Source organism: Malaya genurostris, chromosome 2 (genome assembly GCF_030247185.1).
Source record: "Malaya genurostris strain Urasoe2022 chromosome 2, Malgen_1.1, whole genome shotgun sequence".
NCBI classification, from domain to species: Eukaryota; Metazoa; Arthropoda; class Insecta; order Diptera; family Culicidae; genus Malaya; species Malaya genurostris.
In genome coordinates, this window is record NC_080571.1 from 186,828,457 (window position 1) to 186,852,258 (window position 23,802).

General features: G+C 37.9%; 1 protein-coding gene across 6 annotated transcripts in view; it reads left to right on the plus strand.

The window, feature by feature from the left end:
- Positions 1 to 23,802, plus strand: part of LOC131432714 (uncharacterized) — a 757,541-nt gene that overhangs the window by 437,813 nt on the left and 295,926 nt on the right. For all 6 annotated transcript variants that reach the window (XM_058599176.1, XM_058599179.1, XM_058599174.1 and 3 more), the window contains one exon: positions 13,945 to 14,548. In XM_058599176.1, the coding sequence (XP_058455159.1) occupies positions 13,945 to 14,548 (604 nt within the window). The remainder of the gene's footprint in view (positions 1 to 13,944; positions 14,549 to 23,802) is intronic.

A 23,802-nucleotide genomic window follows, 5' to 3' on the forward strand; every position in this document is an offset into this window, starting at 1 on the left:
AGTTACTGGCTTATTTCTGTAGACTTTAGACTTGACGTAGCCCCACAAAAAATAGTCTAAAGGCGTCAAATCGCATGATCTTGGTGGCCAACTTACCGGTCCATTTCTTGAGATGAATTGTTCTCCGAAGTTTTCCCTCAAAATGGCCATAGAATCGCGAGCTGTGTGGCATGTAGCGCCATCTTGTTGAAACCACATGTCAACCAAGTTCAGTTCTTCCATTTTTGGCAACAAAAAGTTTGTTAGCATCGAACGATAGCGATCGCCATTCACTGTAACGTTGCGTCCAACAGCATCTTTGAAAAATACGGTCCAATGATTCCACCAGCGTACAAACCACACCAAACAGTGCATTTTTCGGGATGCACGGGCAGTTCTTGAACGGCTTCTGGTTGCTCTTCACTCCAAATGCGGCAATTTTGCTTATTTACGTAGCCATTCAACCAGAAATGAGCCTCATCGCTGAACAAAATTTGTCGATAAAAAAGCGGACTTTCCGAATGGACCACCTAAGACGCAGCCGCGGTCAACATTTAAATGAAATTATCTTCAAAAAGTAAATGTCATGTACCAATCTAACGTTTAAAATAAAGAACCGATGAGATTTTGCAAATTTTATGCGTTTTATTGTTTAAAAAAGTTCTCAAGCTCTTAAAAAATCACCCTGTATAAAGAAAGAGTGTCAGTTTTATTAGTATTCACCACATCCAGTTATGTCTCTGACATTACATACCTGTACTTTTTTTAGATTTTCAGGACGTTTTTTTCTGAATCCAACTTCCGGTTTCGGAACCAAAGCGTAATAAGTGAAAATTTTCAATTCCATAATTTTTTTCATAAACGATGGCCAAAAATCAAATCCCATAAAACTGACTGAGGTGCAAATCCCATAAAACTGACTGATAAATTCTTCTAGTTTCCAGAACTTGTTAGTTTGTGGGCATATAAACTTATTTCGGCACTACAGCACTCCAAATCTTAGTTTAAATTAAAGCTCACTTTGTCTCAGAAGCCACTTTGAAATTTCATCAAAAATCCGTTTGCTAAAGCTCTCAAACCGCCATATAGAATGACAATACAACACCGGTACGTGCAACGTGGAAGAAGAAAACATATCACTAACAATGCCTGCTTTGTTCTATTTCGCACACGCTATAAAAAGTACGAGTGTGTAATGTCAGAGACATAACTGGATTTCGTGAATTCGAATAAAACTGACACGATTTCTTTATACTTTCAAATTCGAATTGATAGTTGATCGATTGTGTGAATTGTGGAACTTTCTCTCTTTTCACTACTAGAATTTTAAACGATTTTTGACGTCGATGATTTCATTTCGGATTTGCATATTTCATTGAAAGAAACTATCAAGATGCTGTACAGAATTCATTTCTGTCTTTTAGAAGGAATAAATTTTGGAATTCTCTACGATATTTAGCACAGTTCAGAAAATTTTTCTCGAACGATCTCCGCACAGCGAAAAGTGCACGAAGCAAATCAAATTATTTTGATTTTCACTAAACTGATTATTTTTACTCTTTTTTTTATTCAATAATGTTATATAATCTTAGGCACACTGCTAAAGCTCTAAGATGCCAAGGGTATTTTCTAATCTTAATTAACGACTAACCTAAAACTAGAATAGTATCATAAGACTATGTTATCTCGGGTTCTCGTAAATCCAGCTTTCAGCTGGCGATCGGCAGTCGTCGATGAATTGAGTGTTGCATGAGTCTTCCAGATGGCGTTGGTCAGTGTGGGTCCGCGGGAAACACCCCCAGGCTACGAAGGCCCGGCGGGTGGCCCGCATGCTGGTTTTTGACTGGAACGGTCTTCCGTGGGCGGTGATGATGATATTGCCGAAGAGAATGAAAGAGAAGTAAATATTGTGGAAAACGTGGTAAAAATGAGATGTGGGAACAAAATGTCTGAAAACGACAGAGATCTAATTAGTTGCCATCGAGATGGTGAAGAGACAGGGAAGGGGGAACGAAAAGTTAGTGACAAAAAAAGATCCCGTTAGTTCCAATGAAGATGGTGGACAGGTGGATGGTGATTTGACATAAGCCGCGACATAACACGAATGAAATCGCGACTCACGTTCATCCCCCTGAACCAAGGTTTCGTCGATACCATAGGGATAATGGAATGTAGCCATCGTCCTAGTTCGCTATTGCTCCATGAAGTTTGCCAACTTTCGAGAGTTTTCTGACGAGAGATACTGAAAAATTCATTGAAGCAGATTGGTCTTTCATAAATATCACCTTCCAATGCGTCCACCTTAGTCAATGAGCCTACCTTTTCATTGCCCGGAATGGAACAATGCGAAGGGACCCAGACTAACGATATTAAATAAGACCGTTCAAATAAAGTTCGCAAGTGTTCCCGTATTTTCCCCAGGAAATATGGGGGATACTTTCCTGCCTTCATTGCCCGGAGAGCTTCTATTGAGTTTAGACTGTCCGTGACAATGAAGGTTTCAATGATCTCGAGGGTGTACTGAATAGCAGCTAACTCTGCGACGTAAACTGAAGCCGGATCACTGAGTTTGTAAGATGCCGAAGCCTGTGGACCTGTTGATGTTTGATCCGTCAGTGTAAAACACCTTTTCACAGTTGACTGTTCTGAATTTATTATAAAAAATATTTGGGGCCACTTAAGGGCGCACGTGATCCGGAATTCCACGAATCTCTTCTCTCATAGATGTGTCGAAAAACACAGTAGAATCAGAAGTATCCAAGAAATGAGCACGGTTGAAAACAAACGAAGAAGAAATAATATTCTAAGCCATGTAATCAAAATACAAGGACAGGATAATAATTTGAACAGTGTGAGATAACCACAAACAACTCAAAAATAAGGTTTTCTCAAAATTTGAAAACAATGTGGAAAACTCTTTACTTTCGCTTGAGTTTTTCGCGCAAGGACGACGATTTTGAGGTAGTCAGTCACATATCTTCAACTGATTGCGTATAAAAGGGGAACCGTGGTGAAAATCGATCATTTCTTTTCGTGCGTTCGATGGAAGCAGACGTCGTGAGAATTAAACCTTCAACCAGCAGCGACGGAGAGTGTGGTTAAAACCTCAAACGCTCAGATCGCAACTCTCATTCGCTTGCTGGCCATCAAGGCGAGAATATTGCCATCGCGAGAGTTAAACCATCAACCAGCAGCGACGGAGAGTGCACCTTCTGCGTGGTTAAAACCGCAAACGCTCAGGTCGCAACTCTTATTTGCTTTTCGGTAGTCGTAACGAGAAGTTCAAGTTCCTGATTTTAGTTCCGCAATATAGGTTTAGAATTCAGAGCCTGCGGGCTGAACTAACTCAACTCGTCACTCTCCTTCACGAACGCTTGCATAAAAAGTTCTTTTCAGAGCCACCATTGGATTCTGGAACTGTATTTCGGAACTGAAATTGGAGTTCTGGAATTGAAACTGGATTCTGAGTCTGTTATTGGTTCTAAATTTAATTCTTGAACTCAGGGTCCAGTTCTTTATTCCAGACTTCTTCTATTCGGTTCTTTTTAGAACCATAATAATACTCCTAAAGAATTGTGCGGAAATTTGCTTTACTGTACTCTATACAACCCATTCTTGTAGACATGGCGAAAAATCGTCTTCAAGTTTCAGAGCTTAGTTCCGGAATATGGGGCTAGAATTCAGAGTCTGCGTACTGAACTAACTCAACTCGTCACTCTTCATCACGAACGCTTGCATAAAAAGTTCTTTTCAGAGCCACAATTATTTTATTATAAAGAACTGTACTGCTTATTTCATAATATTTAATTGCGCTTCAGAATGTTTAATGTAACTAATCTGTAATTTAGTCTAAGCGCATCGTTTAAATGTCTATTAATGAAAGAGGGGAAAGTTGCACAATTCAAACAATCGATCAACTACCAATTCGAATGCGGAAGCATAAATAAAGCGTGTCATATTCGTATTCACGACATCCAGTTATGTTTCTGACATTACACACCCGTACTTTTTCTCTAGAGGTTTTTTACGTGATTTCGTTTATAGCTTTTTCACAAATAAGCGGTTCCAACGACCACACATATTTTGACGTCGATTATCGTATTTCGAGTTTTTATATTTTATTGAAAGAAACCATCAAGATGCTTTACCGGATTCATTTCTGCCTTTTAGAAAGACCAAATTGTGGAATGCTCTACGATATTTAGCACAGTTCAGAACATTTTTCTCGAACGATCTTCGCACAGCGAAAAGTACACGGAACGAATCAAATTATTTTGGATTTCCGCTACACTTATGATTTTTACCTTCGATTTGCAAAGAAGTAATCTTAATAGTTCTTCAAATAGCATTTAGAGCCATTAGAACGACTGATTTTATATAATGTTGTCCAATTTTCATTTTTCGCTCTGTTGCATGATGCAATCGCTCTTGTTTGAGTTGAAACTAGCTTTGCGTACAAAGCGCAAGACATCCGCTAGCAGTGCTAAGTGACGCGAAACTGGTTTAAGATGTCTTCTCGCCTTGACGACCCGAAGGCAAATGAGAACTACAACCTGAGCGTTTGAGGTTTTCAACCACGCAGAAGGTGCGCTCTTCGATGCCGTTGTGTGAATGCGTCGAGAAATGATCGATTTTCGACCACGGTTCCTTTTTTATAACGACCAGTTTAAGATATGTGCCTGACTAACTCAAAATCGTCGCCCTTGCGCGAAAAACCCAAGCGAAAGTAAAGAGTTTTCCGCGTTGTTTTACAATTTCGAGTAAACTTAATTTTTGAGTTGTTTGTGGTTATCTCACACTGTTTAAAATATTATCCTAAATTCTTGATCATATTTTTGGTGAAAGAGTGAAAGAATTATGTTGCTGCCATTAATACAAGTCAAGATATTCACGATTAAGTTCTGCCCATTCTTCCATATGGCTGATTTTGAAAAGGCGCCCCATAGTAAAGTAAGTCGTATTCACGACAAAAAACGAACGGGTTACGTATATCTGCCACTGGTGTGTGATTTTGAGAAAAAAACGGTGCTGCGGTTTATAAATATCTTACCTATTTTATAATAAGTGCGACAGAAAAAATAAAAGAATGTCAATGAATTGAAATTTATTTCAAAAAATAAAAATACATCGGAGCTTTGCTGTTCATATGCAAATTTCACAGCCGGTAATGCAGTTATACCGTGCCGGTAGTGTTGTGGTGTCAATTAAAACAACAAATAATATTGACATACATACTCTTATGCAAACTATTTTGAATGATAATAATTATAACAAAAAGAATAGTTTAACTACATGTTTTATGCTGCTGATTCATGTTGTTTAGCTTGACTTACATATGCAAAAGTAACAAAACGCTGGTTCGCTTCGTTGGCTAGATTTCGTTTAATTGATTATCGCAATATAGCAAGAGATAGAAAGCCAACCAATTGGAATCTGGTCTTTGTCTCTATAATCAATATTCAGAATGAAATAATATTTCACGGGATGTTTGCTTCTTCTCATATGGAAATGTTATACAATAACTGCGAGAACCGATCTTTGCACCGAGGCCCGAAGGCCCTCGAATCAGTTAATTGAGTTCGCAAAGTATTAATGTATGTAGAAATTTTGTGCACTCGCTTTTTTCAAAGATGTCTAAAACGATTTTCACAACCTTGGATTCAAATAAAAGGTCTTTCAAAATTTTAAATTCATCCGACTTCCGGTCCCAAAATTACAAGGTGATTGGTGTATTTTACTTTCGAGTTTCGATTTCGGATTATTTATTTTCCTCAGATATAGCGTGACCGATTTTCACGAACTTAGGTTCAAATTAAAGGTCTTTTAGTCTTATATAAAGCTTTAGAGCTGCGAAGAGTGCTGAAAACGAAGCAAACGAGGGAAAAATTAAGGTTCAAAAGTGTTCCAATTTGTAAGTCATACTTGTTGCTTGCCATAGGAAACAACTTTGGCTATTCCGGTTTCAGAAGTATTCGAAATAATTGTACAAAACTGTACTTTTCTCCAAGATGGTCGAAGTGATTTTCACAAACTTATAGATTCAAAGGAAAAGTCTTACAGTTTGGCTGCACGAATGTTGTCCTTCAAGGTTTGAATTGTCTCTGACTTGTCCACATAACACTTATCTTTGACAGCCCCCCAAAGATAATAGTCTAACGGCGTCAAATCACAGCTCCGAGGCGGCCAAACGACATCCGAATTTCGACTGATAATTCGATCTTCGAAGACTGTGCGCAGAAGATCGATTATAGCGTTGACTGTGTGGCACGGAGCGCCGTCTTGTCGGAACCAAATGGGGTGCAAGTCTTCCTCTTCAAGTAACGGGAAGAACCAATCGCTAATCATGGCGCGTTAGCGCTCGCCATTAACCGTGGTGGCGGCTTCTGCCTCATGTTCGAAGAAAAATGGACTAATGATGCAGCCAGACCAAAATCCGCACCAAACCGTCACTCTCTGAGGATGCATTGGCTTCTCCATGATAACGTGCGGGTTTTTCGTCCTTCAGAAGCGACAATTTTGCTTATTAACATACCCGCCGAGATGAAAATGTGCCTCATCCGAGAAGATGATTGGCGCTTCACGTGTTCCTCAAGCGTACACACAACCATTTTCTTTCAGCGGAAGGATAAAACTATGTTTCTGTCAAATCAGAAGTGACATTAAGGTTAGATGTTAGATGGCGGACGTATAAATAATAGCAGATGGAAAAACCAACAAAATAATTTTCAAGCCGTTTGAACAAGATTATCCTTTTCGCTTTTTAAATAATTGTGTTGCTTTGACACTTCTCACGTGTTTTTGGTTAGTAAACTTGTTGATAAAAAGTGCAGGTGTGTAATGTCGGAGACATAACTGACACTCTTACTTTATACTTCCGAACATAAATTAGTTGATCGATAGTGTGAATTGTGCAAGTTTTACCCTTTTACACTACTAGAATTTGAAACGATACACCTGAACTACAGTACAGATTAGTTACATTAAACATTCTGACACACAAATATTACGAAATAACCAGTATAGTTCCTTATGATAAAATAATGGTGGTTCTGAAAAGAACCTTTTATGAAGGCGTTTGTGATGGAGAGTGACGAGTTGAGTTCAACGACCACCTGACGACTGAAGTTCAAATGAGAGCATGACCTGAGCGTTTGAGGCTTTATACCACGCAAAAGGTCTGCTCTCATTATTGACGACTGCTCCACCTGACGATTGAAATCCAAATGAAAGCACGACCAAAGCGTTTGAGGTTTTATACCATGCAAAAGGTTTGCTTTCATTGCCAACTGCTCCACTGGACGACTGAAGTCCAAATGAGAGCTGCAACCTGAGCGTTTGAGGGTTTTAACCACGCAGAAGGTGCACTCTCCGAAGCTGCTGGTTGATTAAATCATTCCCACGACGTCTGCTTCCATCCAACGCACAAGAAGAAATTATCGATTTTCGACCACGGCTCCCCTTTTATACGCAATCAGTTGAAGATATGTGCCCGACTACCTCAAAATCGTCGTCCTTGCGCGAAAAACCCAAGCGAAAGTAAAAAGTTTTCCGCGTTGTTTTCAAATTTTGAGAAAACTTAATTTTTGAGTTGTTTGTGGTTATCTCACACTGTTCAAAATTTTATCCTAAATTTCTGATCATATTTATATTTTTGATGAAATAGTAAAAATATTATGTTGCTGCCATTAATACAAGTCGAGATATTCACGATTAAGTTCTGCCCATTCTTCCTTATGGCTAATTTTGAAAAGGCACCCCAGAGTAAAGTATTCACGACAAAAAATCGTCTTATTCATAATATTTAAGTGCATCAATACAGCTTGTATTGTTATGTCTATGAAACAAATTAATCAAAGTGGTTGCACAAATTTTTTTTCTGATTTTCGTTAGATGGTGTTTCAAATTCGCAATCGAAATAAACGCTAGCTCTCGGAATATTATTCTAGCAAAAATGATCACATCAAATATGTAAGAATACATTAGAACAAAATGTAACATTGATGTTTGTCAAATGAAAAGCGAAGCCGTGCTTAGTCTCTTATGATGTCAATTTTCGGTTCATTATCTTTATTTTTATGTTATGTTTAATTTTCTATCCGCCGGTGGGTAAAACAACACGATTGTTAAATAACATGCTTCAGGATCATGTAAACATTTCCAGTAGGACTTGCTTTTCAATGTCTGCTTTTTGCTTTACCATTAATCTATTAACCTATCACATCACTTGAGGCAGAGGGTTCAAAGTGATATCCGGGTAAAAAATTAGAGTTACGAGCTTTGAAAGAAATGCATTCTTCAAGTAACGCATTTTCGAACCATGATTAATTTTCATAGGAGAAGAGTAGTTATTGCTCATGATTTCATGATAAGTTAAAATGATTGGTTTCATTATTTTCTAATCATAACAGCAGCAACGGATTTCTTACCGTGCACGATATTTAGCACAGCTCGGAACATTTATCTCGATCGATTTTCGCACAGCGAAAAGTGCACGAAGCAAATCAAATTATTTTGGATTTTCACGAATCAAATCAAAATATGTGATTTCTACCTTCGATTTGCAAAGAAGTAATTTTAATAGTTCTTTAGATAACATTCAGAGCCTTTAGAACGGCTGATTTTATATCATGTCGTCCACTTTTCGTTTCTTGTTTTCTTTCTCTCCAATGCAAACCAATGCAGCTGATGCAATCGTTCTTGCTTGAATTGAAACGTACAAACCGACACATCCGCTCGCAGTGCCAAACGATGCAATGCGAAACTAGTTTAATGCGTCTTCTCGCCTTGACGACCGGAAGGCAAATGAGAACTACGACCTGAGCGTTTGAGGTTTTTAACCACGCAGAAGGTGCCGCTGTTTGAATACGTCATCTCGCCCCGACGTCTGCTTTCATCCAACGCACAAGAAGAAATGATCGATTTTCATTTTTTTTGCATAAATTAATCAATTTTTTGTGTATTACATCAACATTTTACAGTACAAGTGTTTTGTCCCTTTGGCCTTTCATCTTTGTTGTTCATACGATTCGTTATTAATATTAGGTGTTTTAGTTACTCTTGTTTTACATACTAATGTTTAATCATAATATTTATTTTAATTATTAATAAAATATCTACCTACTTATAACTATCCCTAACCTAATACGTACAAATTTTGAATTATTTGTATTTCAGAGATTGAGCACCTTTCTTCAAATTTCGTGCAGTATTGTTCGAATTTTTGTTCTAGTATATCCAGGGAGGCCATCTCATGTACTTCACTAGTCCTTGTCCAAGGGGGTAGATTTAGAATCATCTTTAAGATCTTACTTTGAATGCGCTGAAGCCTAAGTTTGTGTGTTCGTGCGCAGCCCCGCCAAACAGGGACTGCGTATTCAATTGCGGGGTAGATGATTTGTTTATAGACAGCCATCTGATTCTTCAGGCACAGTTTAGATGTTCTACAAATCAGCGGATACAGAGATCTAATGAGCTGCATTTTTGAACGATTTTGTCAACATGTGACCTGAATATCAGATGTCTGTCAAAGGTGAGTCCTAGATAGATAACTTCATCGGACCATTGAATGACCTCATCACCGAATCGTATTCTGCATTCGTCTGATGGAAAGTTTTGGAGATCTTGAATGTGGAAACAAGATGACCTGAGTTTTTGCTGCATTGATCACAATTTTCCAGCTTGTAAAATATTCCGTTAAAGCGTCCAGACCTGTCTGTAGTCTATTCTTCAGAGCATTAATGACACGACCTTTGTAAAGAATGGCAGTATCATCAGCAAATTGTGACAGAACACCACCACCCGGGAGAGGTAGGATGTTTGATGGAAAAATGTTGTATAAAATGGGACCTAGGATACTTCCTTGGGATACACCAGCAGGAATAGTAAATCTTTCTGAAAGTGCATTATTCAGAGAAACCTGGAAAGCTCTATCTGCAAGATAATTTTTGATAATTTTAATAAGATACATGGGAAAATTATACCGATGCAGTTTGAACACCAGTCCATCGTGCCACACATTATCGAATGCCTTTTCAATATCCAATATTGCCATGGCAGTCGTTTTGGACATTGATTTGTTTTGCTGGTTGACGTTGTTAACGCTTGTGAGTTGGTGGATCTTCCTTTCCGGAACCCAAACTGTTCTTTCAGTAATATATCCTGTTCATCTGCGAAAGCAAGAATTCGCCTTTGTATTGACTTTTCAAACAGCTTGGATAGGGCAGAGAGTAAGCTGATGGGCCGATAGTTCTTGGAAAAGGAAGTATCTTTCCCCGGTTTCAAAACTGTCTGCTTCAGATAACATTCCACTCCTTTGTAGTGGTTCAAAGCCGGAACAGTTATTTTGTTATTCAGTACTTAAATGGATTGTTGCCTGTAGTCTTTGCTTTGCTGATCAGTGTGTTGAAATCCGAGCGTAGAGTTGGTGGGAAGCCCTTCAGGTAGAAAGGCGGCATTTTTTCCTTCTTCTGCAGTTCCTCTTCGACATCAACTGGCAGATCAGCATATTGGTTTTTACTCAGCAAACGGTCGTTTACCTTTACATCACTTGGCTTCAGACGCTTAGCATCCTTTGGATCCTTCTCGGATCTATGGCGCGTTTTACCCATAGCTTGGGTAGGTAGAAAACTGCGAATAAAAGATAAAACAAAATCGAAATTAGTCGTAGTAGGTTATTCGTCTATCCACATCAAGTGTTAGATGACGAATGATCGATTTTCGATCACGGTTTCCTTTTTATAACTTTCAGTTAAAGATATGTGCCTCACCACCTCAAAATCGTCGTCCTTGCGCGAAAAACCCAAGCAAAAGTAAAGAATTTTCCGCGTTGTTTTGAAATGTTTAGAAAACCTATTTTTTGAGTTGTTTGTGGTTATCTCACACTGTTCAAAATATTATCCTAAATTCCTGATCATATTTTTGATGAAATAGTGAAAGAATTATGTTGCTGCCATCAATACATGTCGAGATATTCACGATTAAGTTCTGCCCATTCTTCCATATGGCTAATTTTGAAAAGGCACCCCATAGTTAAGTAAGTCGTATTCACGACAAAATATTTAAATTTTTGGTTTCTTTGAGCTGTTTTTCAACGGTGAGGGTGACAATTAAAAAGCGTAGAATTTTCGTATTTCAACCACAAAATTATATAATTTCATGTTGAATTGAAATTTCAAACGGATTAATACTTGGATAACACACACGATAGCGAACAAATGACAATTTAACTGTACGGTTCGAACGGAAAAGAGAAACATTATTTCTGAACTATGATGATATGATTAACTGGACGGTTCGAACGGAAAAGAGAAACTTGATTTTTGAACTAAGCTTATTTAAAACTTAAGTTGTGTATTCGAAAAGCTTATCTTACGGACTTAATTAGAGCAAGTTGGGCTGACAACACTGTCTTAGAGCTAAACTTGTCGTACCCATAATGTTGAGAACTGTCAAAACATATTCTTCGAAATCAAGATTTTTTTTCAGCAAAGTAAATTCTTAATTTAAACTAATTTCTATATCATTTTGGCAATTTGGTTATAAAAAACAACTAGTTCAAAACCAGTAACGCAGAGCTAATTTCGGTCGTTCTGTAAAAATAGCACTTTTAGCATTTCAAGAATCGTGTTCTTGAATCGTTACTTGAGTGAACAATTCAATTCATCCCTGCGTTACTTTTGTTGACAGATCACTTCCCCTAAAGTTGCACCACTGTCTGGAGAGATGCTGCTAGTGCTACAGAAGTGAGCACAATCGGTCGGAACGGAAATCGAGGCGCTGGCCCAGCAAGTTGTAGGTGATGATGTCGAAGAGAAAGCCCTGCAAAACAAAGTGACACTCCAGTGCAAACCACTGTATGAAACCGCGAGCGCTGAAGAGCTACCTATGATCATAAAGAAGCACGGAGAGGTGGATGTATCACGGGAAATCATTCACCTAAGAAAGGGACCCCAGGGCACTCAGATAGTCACATTCGAGCTATCCGCCACAGATACCAACAAGGTCCGAAGCGTGAGCAAGCTAAAGGTTGGGTGGTCGGTTTGCCCAGTGACTGCATACCAACCGTGGTTGACATGTGCTTTGAATCTGGCCTCAAGTCTTGGGACTGTAAAGGCCCAGAGCGGAGCAACCTCTGTAAGCGTTGCGGCGTATAAATGCAACAAAACACCACGATGTATGATCTGCGCGGGCAACAAGAAGGAAAGAAGGCTCAAAACCACACTATGAGCGGCCCCGCTTACCCCTTGGGAGGAGTTAGTAAGACAGTCTAAACGTAGTGCAGCTATATCTCAACCGCTGCGCATCAGTCGGTTGTACAATGGAGCACGGACGTCGTTATCTTTTCGGACCCCTATCTCATCCCCGCTGACAAGAAGAACTGGATTGCGGAAGGATCCAAGCCAGCGACCATTTGTACCACGAGTCGGCATTCAGTACAGAAAGTGGTGACAATACAATCCAAGGGATTAATCAAAAACGGCTAAACTTGCTCTGAACATATTTTGCATTTGTCAGGGTCCCATGGGGTGATGCCTACTCCTGTATGTCCAAAACGAAAGAGGAACCAACACCCCCTGAACGTAGTTTGGGAGGCCGAAGGAGATAATAAGGGTGCGAAGCGGCTCTTAACGTGGCAAAATCTGACATGCTCTGGGAGGCCTTGCAGAGATGTCTGGACGAGCGCGTGTTCCCAGACACATGAAAGAGACAGAGGTTGCTACTGTTACCAAAACCTGGGAAAGATTAATCTGTCTGATCGACACTGTGGAAAATCTGCTTAAGAAATCATCCTCAACAGGCTATTCTCGTTTATAGAGGAAACCAACGAACAGTATGGACTCCGTTGAAGCAGAACACAAATTTACCTACCGTAACTACCGCGGAGGTAGCTATCCAACACAGAACTCGCTACTGTGCGGTAGCAACACTAGAACAAATAGTGCTTGGTGGAAGGATATTACTGATTCCCTATTTCGGCTGGGAGTACCGGAAGGACTATACAAGATTCTGAACTTTTAGGAAGGCATACGCAACACTCCTATTGCGGCTGGAGTACCGCAGGAATCCATCCTGGGTCAGCTCCTGTTGAACATAATAAATGATGGCGTACTGAGGTTGAGGCTCCTTTCTCGTCTAGATAGTCGGGTTCGCGGACGACGTCACATTTGACAGTTTATGGAGAATCCATTGAAGAGGTCAATGTGCGTGCGATGTTTGACGACAAGCTCAGTTTCAGCAAGCACGTTGCTACGCCCGAAAACCGTCTTCCAATCGGAATAACTGGTCCGACCCATGTATCCTGCCGATCGATTCGTTAACGAGTTTCGGAAGCGTCGGTGTAGACTAGATCTTCATTGGGGACTAGCCGAGTAGTTTTGTGACGTAGATCAGTCCTTGACAGGTTTACCATGCTCACAGATTTTTCTGTAAAACCACATATTTCCTAACTATTTTGCTAAACAGATTCTGAATCACAAATTTTTGCGAAATTCACAGATCTCAACAGATTTTTTAAAGTATTTCGCAAAACTGACTGGTAGGGTTATCGAGGGGTCAGTAAACTGGATGCTCTAACCGGAATCACCGAACCAACATCTACATCCTATTGGTCGATCCCCCTGGAGTAAAGCGAGTCGAAAGCTAATCGGTTCAAAGAGTAGAAGCGACCGGTGCAGAAGTACATACTGGCGATGCACAAGGCCGGGAAGGGTGCTGTGAGCATCGATAGCCATCCACTCCGAAGTAATACCTAACGGTGGTACCAGAGAGGTAGAGTTATTGAATTATATAGTTAGGTCGTACTGTGGAAAGTCTTACATTGCGTGCGTAAACGCATTTCACGTCGAAAAAAACAATTGAATCACTGTGCACCATAGTTTTTCCATTATTTCCTTCGCATTTTGCTCATCAAACTCTATTACCAAAATGGCCGGTATTGCCCTCGATTTAATTTTTTTTGTTTTTCAGGAATTATCGACAATTGTTGCATCTGAATATATAAACAACGAATCCAATAACGATTACACCACAAATGACAACCCACCAAAAATTATACACAAAAGTCGTTTGGAAGATGAACTTGGACCAGAAACGGATGTGGATGGACAGGAAGATGTCACACCCACCAAATCTTCCGATGTCATGGAAAAAAATATCACTGACTTGAATTCATCAAATTCGACAAAATTATGCTCCTTAGAAAATAAAATTCTGATGCACTTATCGGAGCAGAACAAAGATCTCCTCATTATTGACAATCCATTTGAAAATGACCATTTCAATCAATTGAACAATTTGCAAACACGAGAGTCACAGACGATTATGAAAAGAACCGAATCATTTCCGGAATCACCAATTGATAACAGAATAATGGACGCTTTTGTATCATTAAGTATCACAAATGGGAGAAGTGTAAAACATAACATCAATGACGAAAATGGTGACAGTGCTTCATTCAATAATTCTAGCATAATTCTAGAAAATAAAGATCTCTCCGAAAAAGTTGACATAATGCACGAAAACTATATGCCAATATCACAAGGATGCAGCAACAAATCACAGGACGATATTGGTAAGCTGATGTTTTCTTACACACACACATATATATATATATATATATATATATATATATATATGTGTATATATATATATATATATATATATATATATATATATATATATATATATATATATATATATATATATATATATATATATATATATATATATATATATATATATATATATATATATATATGTGTATATATATATATATATATATATATATATATATATATATATATATATATATATATATATATATATATATATATATATATATATATATATATATATATATATATATATATATATATATATATATATATATATATATATATATATATATATATATATATATATATATACTAGCTGACCCGTCGAACTTTGTCTCGCCTGAAATTATTTTTTTAAATTTATGTTTTCGGACAGCAGAGTTGTCAAATGTTAATGTTTCTTTCAATTATTTTACTGATTACTTGGCTTACAATAAACGATTTACGACAAATTCATATCCAACACATTAACTTCGTCCCGAAAAAGAAATATCATCAAGAATTATTGTGGATATGTTCAATGCTTTTGTTACGCAAAAACTAAACAAATGCACTGATTGCCATCTCATCCTTCGAGTCAGTGTATTGAACAGAGATTGTAGATCTCTCTCAAACTAAAGGTTATATAACTAAAGGATATATGGGATGATGGATTGGATTGAATCATATCTGACTGGTCGTAGTACGACCGTGAAAATTGGCGACTGCGTTATTCCATCATTCATCGTGAGCTCTGGCGTTCCTCAGGGAAGCCATCTAGGACCATTCATATTTCTGCTATAACCAAATGATTTGAATTTCGCATTGCAATGTATGAAGCTATCATTCGTCGACGATATCGAGCTGTTTCATCTCATAAAAGATCTGAAAGACTCAAATTTCTTGCAGTCACAGTTGGATGTATTTTCTAACTGGTGCAACGTTAACAGAATGGTTATGAATGCTTCTAAATGCTCCGTTATCTTCTTCTCTCGTAAACGAACCACGATCTTGTATGATTACACTATTTCACAAGCTGTACTAAACCGGGAGACATCAATTAAGGATCTAGGAGTGTTATTGGATTCAAAACTTAGTTTCAAAGATCACATAGAATACACCCTCTCTAAGGCATTAAAGATGCTAGGTTTCATCTTTCGCATCTCGAAAAATTTCAATAATATATACTGCCTGAAATCGTTATATTGCGCTCTATTTCGCTCTACACTGGAGTATGCTGTTGTTGTTTGGGACCATATTACCAAACTGACAAGCTGCGCATTGAAACTGTTCAGCGCAAGTTCATTCGTTTTGCTTTGCGTCGCTTGTCCTGGAGAGATCCATTGAATCTCCCAAGCTACGAAAATCGATGTATGCTCGTACACCTCGATTTGCTAACTGTCCGCCTTGATACACTGAAAGATGTTTTCGTCGCGGACCTCATCCAATCTCGAATTGATAGTGCAGATCTCCTACAACAGCTATGTTTTGACATTCATCAGCGTAATTTGCGTTTTAATCCCTTTCTCAGAATTCCTCGTGTTAGAACTATCTATGGCTTTAATGAACCGTTTTCGAGTATGTTTCGCGTATTCAATACTTGCTCTAATGAATTTGATTTCAATTTATCTCGTAACTCCATTAAAACCCGTTTTCATCGAATCTTTTTCCGTTAGTTTTATTTAGATAATTATATGATATCAATAGTTGTTAGTTAGCTTTGTAGTTTAAATAAGGGTAATCTAATCTAATTTGGTTATGTATCATTTGGACAAATGTTATCTGTTGATCCACAAGATGAGAAGGTTTTATGCCTGCTGGAGAAGGAGAATACAGATCTCAGCTCCAGCGGGCTTTTCCCTTGCTCCTAAATAAACAAATAAACATATGGATGGAAAAGAGATGACCAAGATAAACACTTTAAATTGATCCCACAAATTTCCAAAAGCAGCCCTCGGGGATTGTTTTTGCCTTTCTCATATAGAAAGGTTATGCAATCACTTGAAAAACCGACTAGTGAAAATTGGCCCGGAGGGCCAAGTGTCATATACCGTTCGACTCAGTTCATCGAGCTGAGCAATGTCTGTGTGTGTGTGTGTGTGTGTGTGTATGTGTCAAATAAACTCACTAGGTTTTCTCGGAGATGGCTGAACCGATTTTGACAAACTAGGATTCAAATGAAAGGTCTCGTGGTCCCATACGGAATTCCTGAATTTCATCCGGATCCGACTTCCGGTTCCGGAATTATAGGGTAAAGTGTGTTCAATATTGTACACCGTCACTTAAACCGGCGAAGCAAAAAACGTGAAAATTTTTCTAAACTGGTCTCAAAACTACACAAATCGATAGTCATTATCAGTAGGCAACCAAACAAACCGATTCCGGCTATCCTGGTTCCCGGTATCCGGTTCCGGAAGTACCAGAAATAGTGGTCATATGTACCAAAATGGATCTCACTCACTTTTCTCAGCGATGGTTTGACCGATTTCCACAAACTTAGATTCAAATGAAAGGTCTCGTGGTCCAATACAGAATTCCAGAATTTCATCCAGATCCGACTTCCGGTTTGGGAATTATAGGGTAAAGTGTGTTCAATATTGTACACCGTCACTTAAACCGGAGATGCAAAAAACGTGAAAATTTTTCTAAACTGGTCTCAAAACTACACAAATCGATAGTCATTATCAGTAGGCAACTAAACAAACCGATTCCGGCTATCCTGGTTCCCGGTATCCGGTTCCGGAAGTACCAGAAATAGTGGTCATATATACCAAAATGGATCGCACTCACTTTTCTCAGCGATGGTTTGACCGATTTCCACAAACTTAGATTCAAATGAAAGGTCTCGTGGTCCAATACAGAATTCCTGAATTTCATCCAGATCCGACTTCCGGTTTGGGAATTATAGGGTAAAGTGTGTTCAATATTGTACACCGTCACTTAAACCGGCGAAGCAAAAAACGTGAAAATTTTTCTAAACTGGTCTCAAACTACACAAATCGATAGTGATTATCAGTAGGCAACTAAACAAACCGATTTCGGCTATCCTGGTTCCCGGTACCGGTTCCGGAAGTACCAGAAATAGTGGTCATATATACCAAAATGGATCTCACTCACTTTTCTCAGCGATGGTTTGACCGATTTCAACAAACTTAGATTCAAATTAAAGGTCTCGTGGTCCCATACGGAATACCTGAATTTCATCCGCATCCGACTTCCGGTTCCGGAATTATAGGGTAAAGTGTGTTCGATATTGTACACCGTCACTTAAACCGGCGAAGCAAAAAACGTGAAATTTTTTCTAAACTGGTCTCAAAACTACACAAATCGATAGTCATTATCAGTAGGCAACTAAACAAACCGATTCCGGCTATCCTGGTTCCCGGTATCCGGTTCCGGAAGTACCAGAAATAGTGGTCATATGTACCAAAATGGATCTCACTCACTTTTCTTAGCGAAGGTTTGACCGATTTCCACAAACTTAGATACAAATGAAAGGTCTCGTGGTCCAATACAGAATTCCTGAATTTCTTCCAGATCCGACTTCCGGTTTGGGAATTATAGGGTAAAGTGTGTTCAATATTGTACACCGTCACTTAAAACGGCAAAGCAAAAAACGTGAAAATTTTTCTAAACTGGTCTCAAAACTACACAAATCGATAATCATTATCAGTAGGCAACTAAACAAACCGATTCCGGCTATCATGGTTCCCGGTATCCGGTTCCGGAAGTACCAGAAATTGTGGTCATATATACCAAAATGGATCTCACTCTCTTTTCTCAGCGATGGTTTGACCGATTTCCACAAACTTAAAGGTCTCGTGGTTCCATACGGAATTCCTGAATTTCATCCAGATCCGACTTCCGAATCCGGAGTTATAGGGTGCGTATTAGAAGAGTTTGTGTGTCATGTTAGTTGGTGGCCGTACGAACCGACTTCGATTATACCGGTTCTCGGGATCCGGTGCCGGAAGTGCATATAATAGTGAACCCATTTCGTTCTCTTAAGGATGGCTTACGCAATCAAAGCACTGTTTTTTTCTGTATGTTATGCATAAACAATCACTTGGTTTCTTTCAAAAATCGAAGAGAATATTTTTGAATAGAATACCACAATATTATATGTACATGAGAAAGGCATCATTACACCACTAGTTTGTCATTGCATTTAAGACTTACTTGTACTAAAGACGTTTAAAAATTAATAGTAAATCCTTAGGGATTATCGAAAGTAATAAATTGGTTTTGAACGGTTGTCCATAACCTGCTTCACCGCTAGTGATATTACTTATTCGTGCTTGATGAATGTTCGTAGCATGATAATGACAGGATTAATTTTCGATTAACGAATTAGCGATAAAATGAAAAATTCTTGGACATTCGAAAGTTCAAATAACCCTTTTAATCAATATTGTGTCCGTTAACTTAGACATGAACGCTGGATTCGTTCAAGAATTGTATCAAAAGGCCTCTCATTCGTCGAGCCACCAGTACTTAGTGCTTAGTATTCAGTCCTGAGAATCAATATTCTGTTCTAGCGAAGTGAATTTGAGGAGTGATTATACCAGTATTCTTCTATCGTTAAAGCCAATGTACAATTAGCAGATCTCACAACTAATGGTTCTTACATGCCACGATTTCTCCTTTAGATATGATATTCACGATTCGCATATGGTAATTCGTCAAGTAATCCAAAGTTCGGAAAATGAAATGATTTGGCTTAAGCAGCTTACAAATGTCATGAATAGGATCCTAAGCAGACCGTTTTGATGTAACCGTTTTGATGTAATATATATATATATATATATATATATATATATATATATATATATATATATATATATATATATATATATATATATATATATATATATATATATATATATATATATATATATATATATATATATATATATATATATATATATATATATATATATATATATATATATATATCATAGTCCCATATATATATATAGTTTTGCTTTTCTCATATAGACAGGCTATGCAATCACTGTGAAAATCGACGAACTGAGCAAATGTCTGTGTGTGTATGTAACAAAAATATGCACTCACTTCTTTTCTCAGAGATTGCTGAACCGATTTTCACAAACATAGATTCAATTGAAAGGTCTCATAGTCCCATAGCCTGCTATTGAATTTCATTCCGATCTACTTCCGGTTCCGGAGATATAGAATGATATGTACCAAAAAAATTAAAAAAAATATGCACTCACTTTTTTCGGAGATGGCTGAACCGATTTTCACAAACTAAAATTCAAATAAAAGGTATTATGGTCCCATAGCTTGCTATTGAATTTCATTTGAATGTGACTTCCGGTTCCAGAGTTATATGTTAATATGTGAAAATTTGAGAAAAAAGTTTACACCTAATTATGTCTGGAACAACTCAACCGATTTTCGTAAACTAAGATTCAAATGAAAGGTCTTGAAATATTCTAAAACTTTGTAGAACATTTTATCTAGATCCGACTTCCGGTTTTGGAACTAATGCGTGATGAGTGGAAAACTACCAATTTTATTAGTATTTTTCCACGAACGATGGTGAAAAACAAGTACAAATCCCATAAAACTGTCTGATAATTTCTTCTAGTTTGCAGAGCTTGTTAGTTTGTGGGCATGAAAACTTAATTCGGAACTACTGGTCCCCTCTTTTCCTGTTCCAAGAGCACCGAAAGTGGAGAAGAAAAACTCCTAAAACTAAATTTACTTCGATTTCTCTGCGATGCTTGAACCGATTTTCACAATTTGATTTAAATTAAAGTTCATACTGTCTTTAAAGCTACTGTGAAATTTCATCCGGATCCGACTTCCGGTTGTGTGATGTGTATTGATGTTAATAATAATAACAATAATAATAATAATAATAATAATAATAATAATAATAATAATAATAATAATAATAATAATAATAATAATAATAATAATAATAATAATAATAACAATAATAATAATAATAATAATAATAATAATAATAATAATAACAATAATAATAATAACAATAATAATAATAATAATAATAATCCTACTACATGTTTTATGCTGCTGATTCATGCTGTTTAGCTTGACTCACATATGCAGAAGTAACAGAAACGCAGGTTCGTCTCGTTTGTTAGATTTCGTTTAATTGGCTTAATCGAAATAGAGCATGAAATAGTAAGTATAGGGTTAAGTACGTTCAAAACTGTTCCAATTTGTAGGTCATATTTGTTGGTAGCAAACGAATCAACTTCGGCTATTCCGTTCATCTGAATCCGGTTTCAAAAGAATTGGAAATAGTGATTAAAACTGCAAAAAGGATCTCACTCACTTTTCTTGGAGATGGCCAAATCAATTTTAACAAACTTATAGGTTCAAAAGAAAAGTCTTACAGTTTCAGACGGAAGTCCTCAATTTGTTGTGGATACTACTTCCGGTTCTAGAACTACAGGGTGAACAGAATTTGTAGATTTTGTTAGATTAAGTCCGAACAAACTTTCCTATTTCTATTCAATAAACAGTAGTTTTTGCGAATTTCACGATTATATTTATGATGTTATGAGAGAGATGAGAAAGGCATCATTACACCACTAGGTGGATTAAAATAGGTTTTGCATTTCAGATCGTCCCGGGTTGGCGGTTCAATGCATAGGGCGCTGGTCTTACAAACCAGTTGTCGTATGTTCGAGCCCCGACCTGGAAGGATTCGAAGTGTCAGTAGAATCGTAGCACTAGCCATGCAATGGTTCTGTACACTCTGAATCGGCTGCGAAGTCTGTTGAAACAGAAGGTCAAATTCAACTACAGGAATGTAATACCAAGGCTTTTTTTCATTTTAGAAACAATATGGTTGTTTTTTGGAATCGCTTATTTGAAAGCTAAGGAGAAGACGCACATTTCATGTCTTAGACGAATTTTATATCTTTATTGAATTTTTCAGTATCGAAGGATTTTTTTATGAACGCGGAGCTTCGAAAAAGCATTTTTCCACGCCTCAACCACACAGACACATATTTATTTATTTATTTATGTGTGTGTTTGCTCGGACTTGTGCAGTTTTCCATTCTTTAACATTCAGATTATCAAGCCTCAAAGACAGTCGGAACGGTATTTTCAAATGGCTGTATCTTCGTTGGTACTGAACCGATTTTATTAATTTTGGTATCCATGGATTTTTTGGAGTGATAAGATTAATGTAGACTGGCTTGGATATGATCATCGGTCAATTTTGGAAACTGAACATGTCGGAGTTGTACCAAAACAAGACAAATGCCAAAGTTTTGCCAAACAAGACAAATGCCAAAGTTTTGTGCATTTGTCTTGTTTTTGACAGTTCTAAAAGCTTCGGAATAACCGTGGAAAGCAGCTCAAAGCTTGGACAAAAATGATGACATCTCCAAAGTAAGTATATATTTCCATTATGTGGTTAACCATTAACAAGGTTTTCAAGAATTTTTTTCTTTCACCTGTTCGCATGTAGTGTTTCACGATTAGAAAAAGCGCTTGTTGTCTAGGTTGGGCCACTAATGTAGTCAGGGTTAAGTTACATCACTATCTTCAGTTTAGTGCCTTGAGCCCGTTTCAGAATAATGGCACATCTGAAAAGGGTAAATATACCAAAATTCATATCACTCACATTTCTCAGCGATGGTTTGACCAATTTCCACAAACTTAGATTCAAATGAAAGGTTCACGCTCAAATACATAATTCCTGAATTTCATTTGAATTCGACTCCCGGTTCCGGAGTTATAGGGTAAAGTGTGTTCAATAGTGTACACCGTCACTTAAATCGGTGAAACAAAACACGTAAAAATGTGTCTAAACTGGTCTCAAAACTACACAAATCGATAGTCATTATCGGTAGGCAACTAAACAACCAACTACGGCTATCCTGGTTCCCGGTATGCCGTTCCGAAAGCACTGAAAATAGTGGTCATATATTCCGAAATTTATCTCACTCATTTTTCTCAGCGATTGTTTGACCGGTTTCCATAAACTTAGATTCATATGAAATGCCTCAAGGTCGCATACGGGATTCCTGAGTTTCATCCGGATCCAACTTCCGGTTCCGGAGTCATAGGGTAAAGTTTATTTAATATCGTACACTGTCACTTAAACCGGCGAAACAAAAAACGTAAAAAAATTAAAACTGTTCCCAAAACTACACAAATCGTTAGTCATTATCAGTAGGGCAACCAAACAAACCGATTCCGGCTATACTGGTTCCCGGTATCCGCTTCCGGAAGCACCGGAAATAGTGGTCATATATACAAAAATTCATTTCACTCACTTTTCTCAGCGATGGTTTGACCAATTTCCACAAACTTAGATTCAAATGAAAGGTCTCACGTACATATACATAATTTCTGAATTTTACTGGTTACTCGGTGGACTCTTGGCTGTCGCTATGTTGAACTATAGGTTCTTTACTCTTGGCGTTGCTGTTCCGGATCCGGTATTTCGTAACACCTCCCCTCTAAGAGCGTCGATCGTCCTCGGTCGACTGTTTGGAAGCTGTATTGTTGGAAGCTTTTTGAAATGTATCGTCTTCGGTTCGGTTTTCTCGATTCTGATCTCCGAAATTTCGGGATCCGCAGATTTTCTTGTGGTGTATTTATTTTCAGTGCGTTTCCTGTTCTTCGTGATAGCGATAACCAGGATGAGAAGGCTAATGATTACTATGGTGACGATTGTACTTCCGACGATGGTGGTTTTTCTGTGTTGGTAAGATTTTAGGTTGATCTCTTCTAGGAGTTCCAGATTTCGTATACTAAGGTCGCTCTGTTGAGAATAATCTCATTAGCTTTACATCGTTCTGCATGGATCAAATATGCAAAAAACTGCAAGTGGATGTGATCTACACGGATCTAAAAGCTGCATTCGACAAAGTCAACCATGATATTCTGCTCGCTAAACTTGAAAAAATGGGATGCTCGTCTGGATTCTGCGACTAGCTAAGATCGTACCTGGCGCAACGAGAATTATCTGTCTGCATTGGAAATAGTTCTTCTGACTGCTTTTCCATCTGTTCAGGAGTTCCGCAGGGCAGCACACTGGATCCATTGCTCTTTTCACTATTCGTCAATGATGCAGCTTTTGTCCTACAGCGTAGGGGAAAATTGTTTTTCGCTGATGATGTCAAAATTTATCACGTCGTTCGTAACCAAGCTGATTGCCGAGAACTGCAGAACCTCCTGTGCATCTTCAAAAACTGGTGCGAACGTAATATGA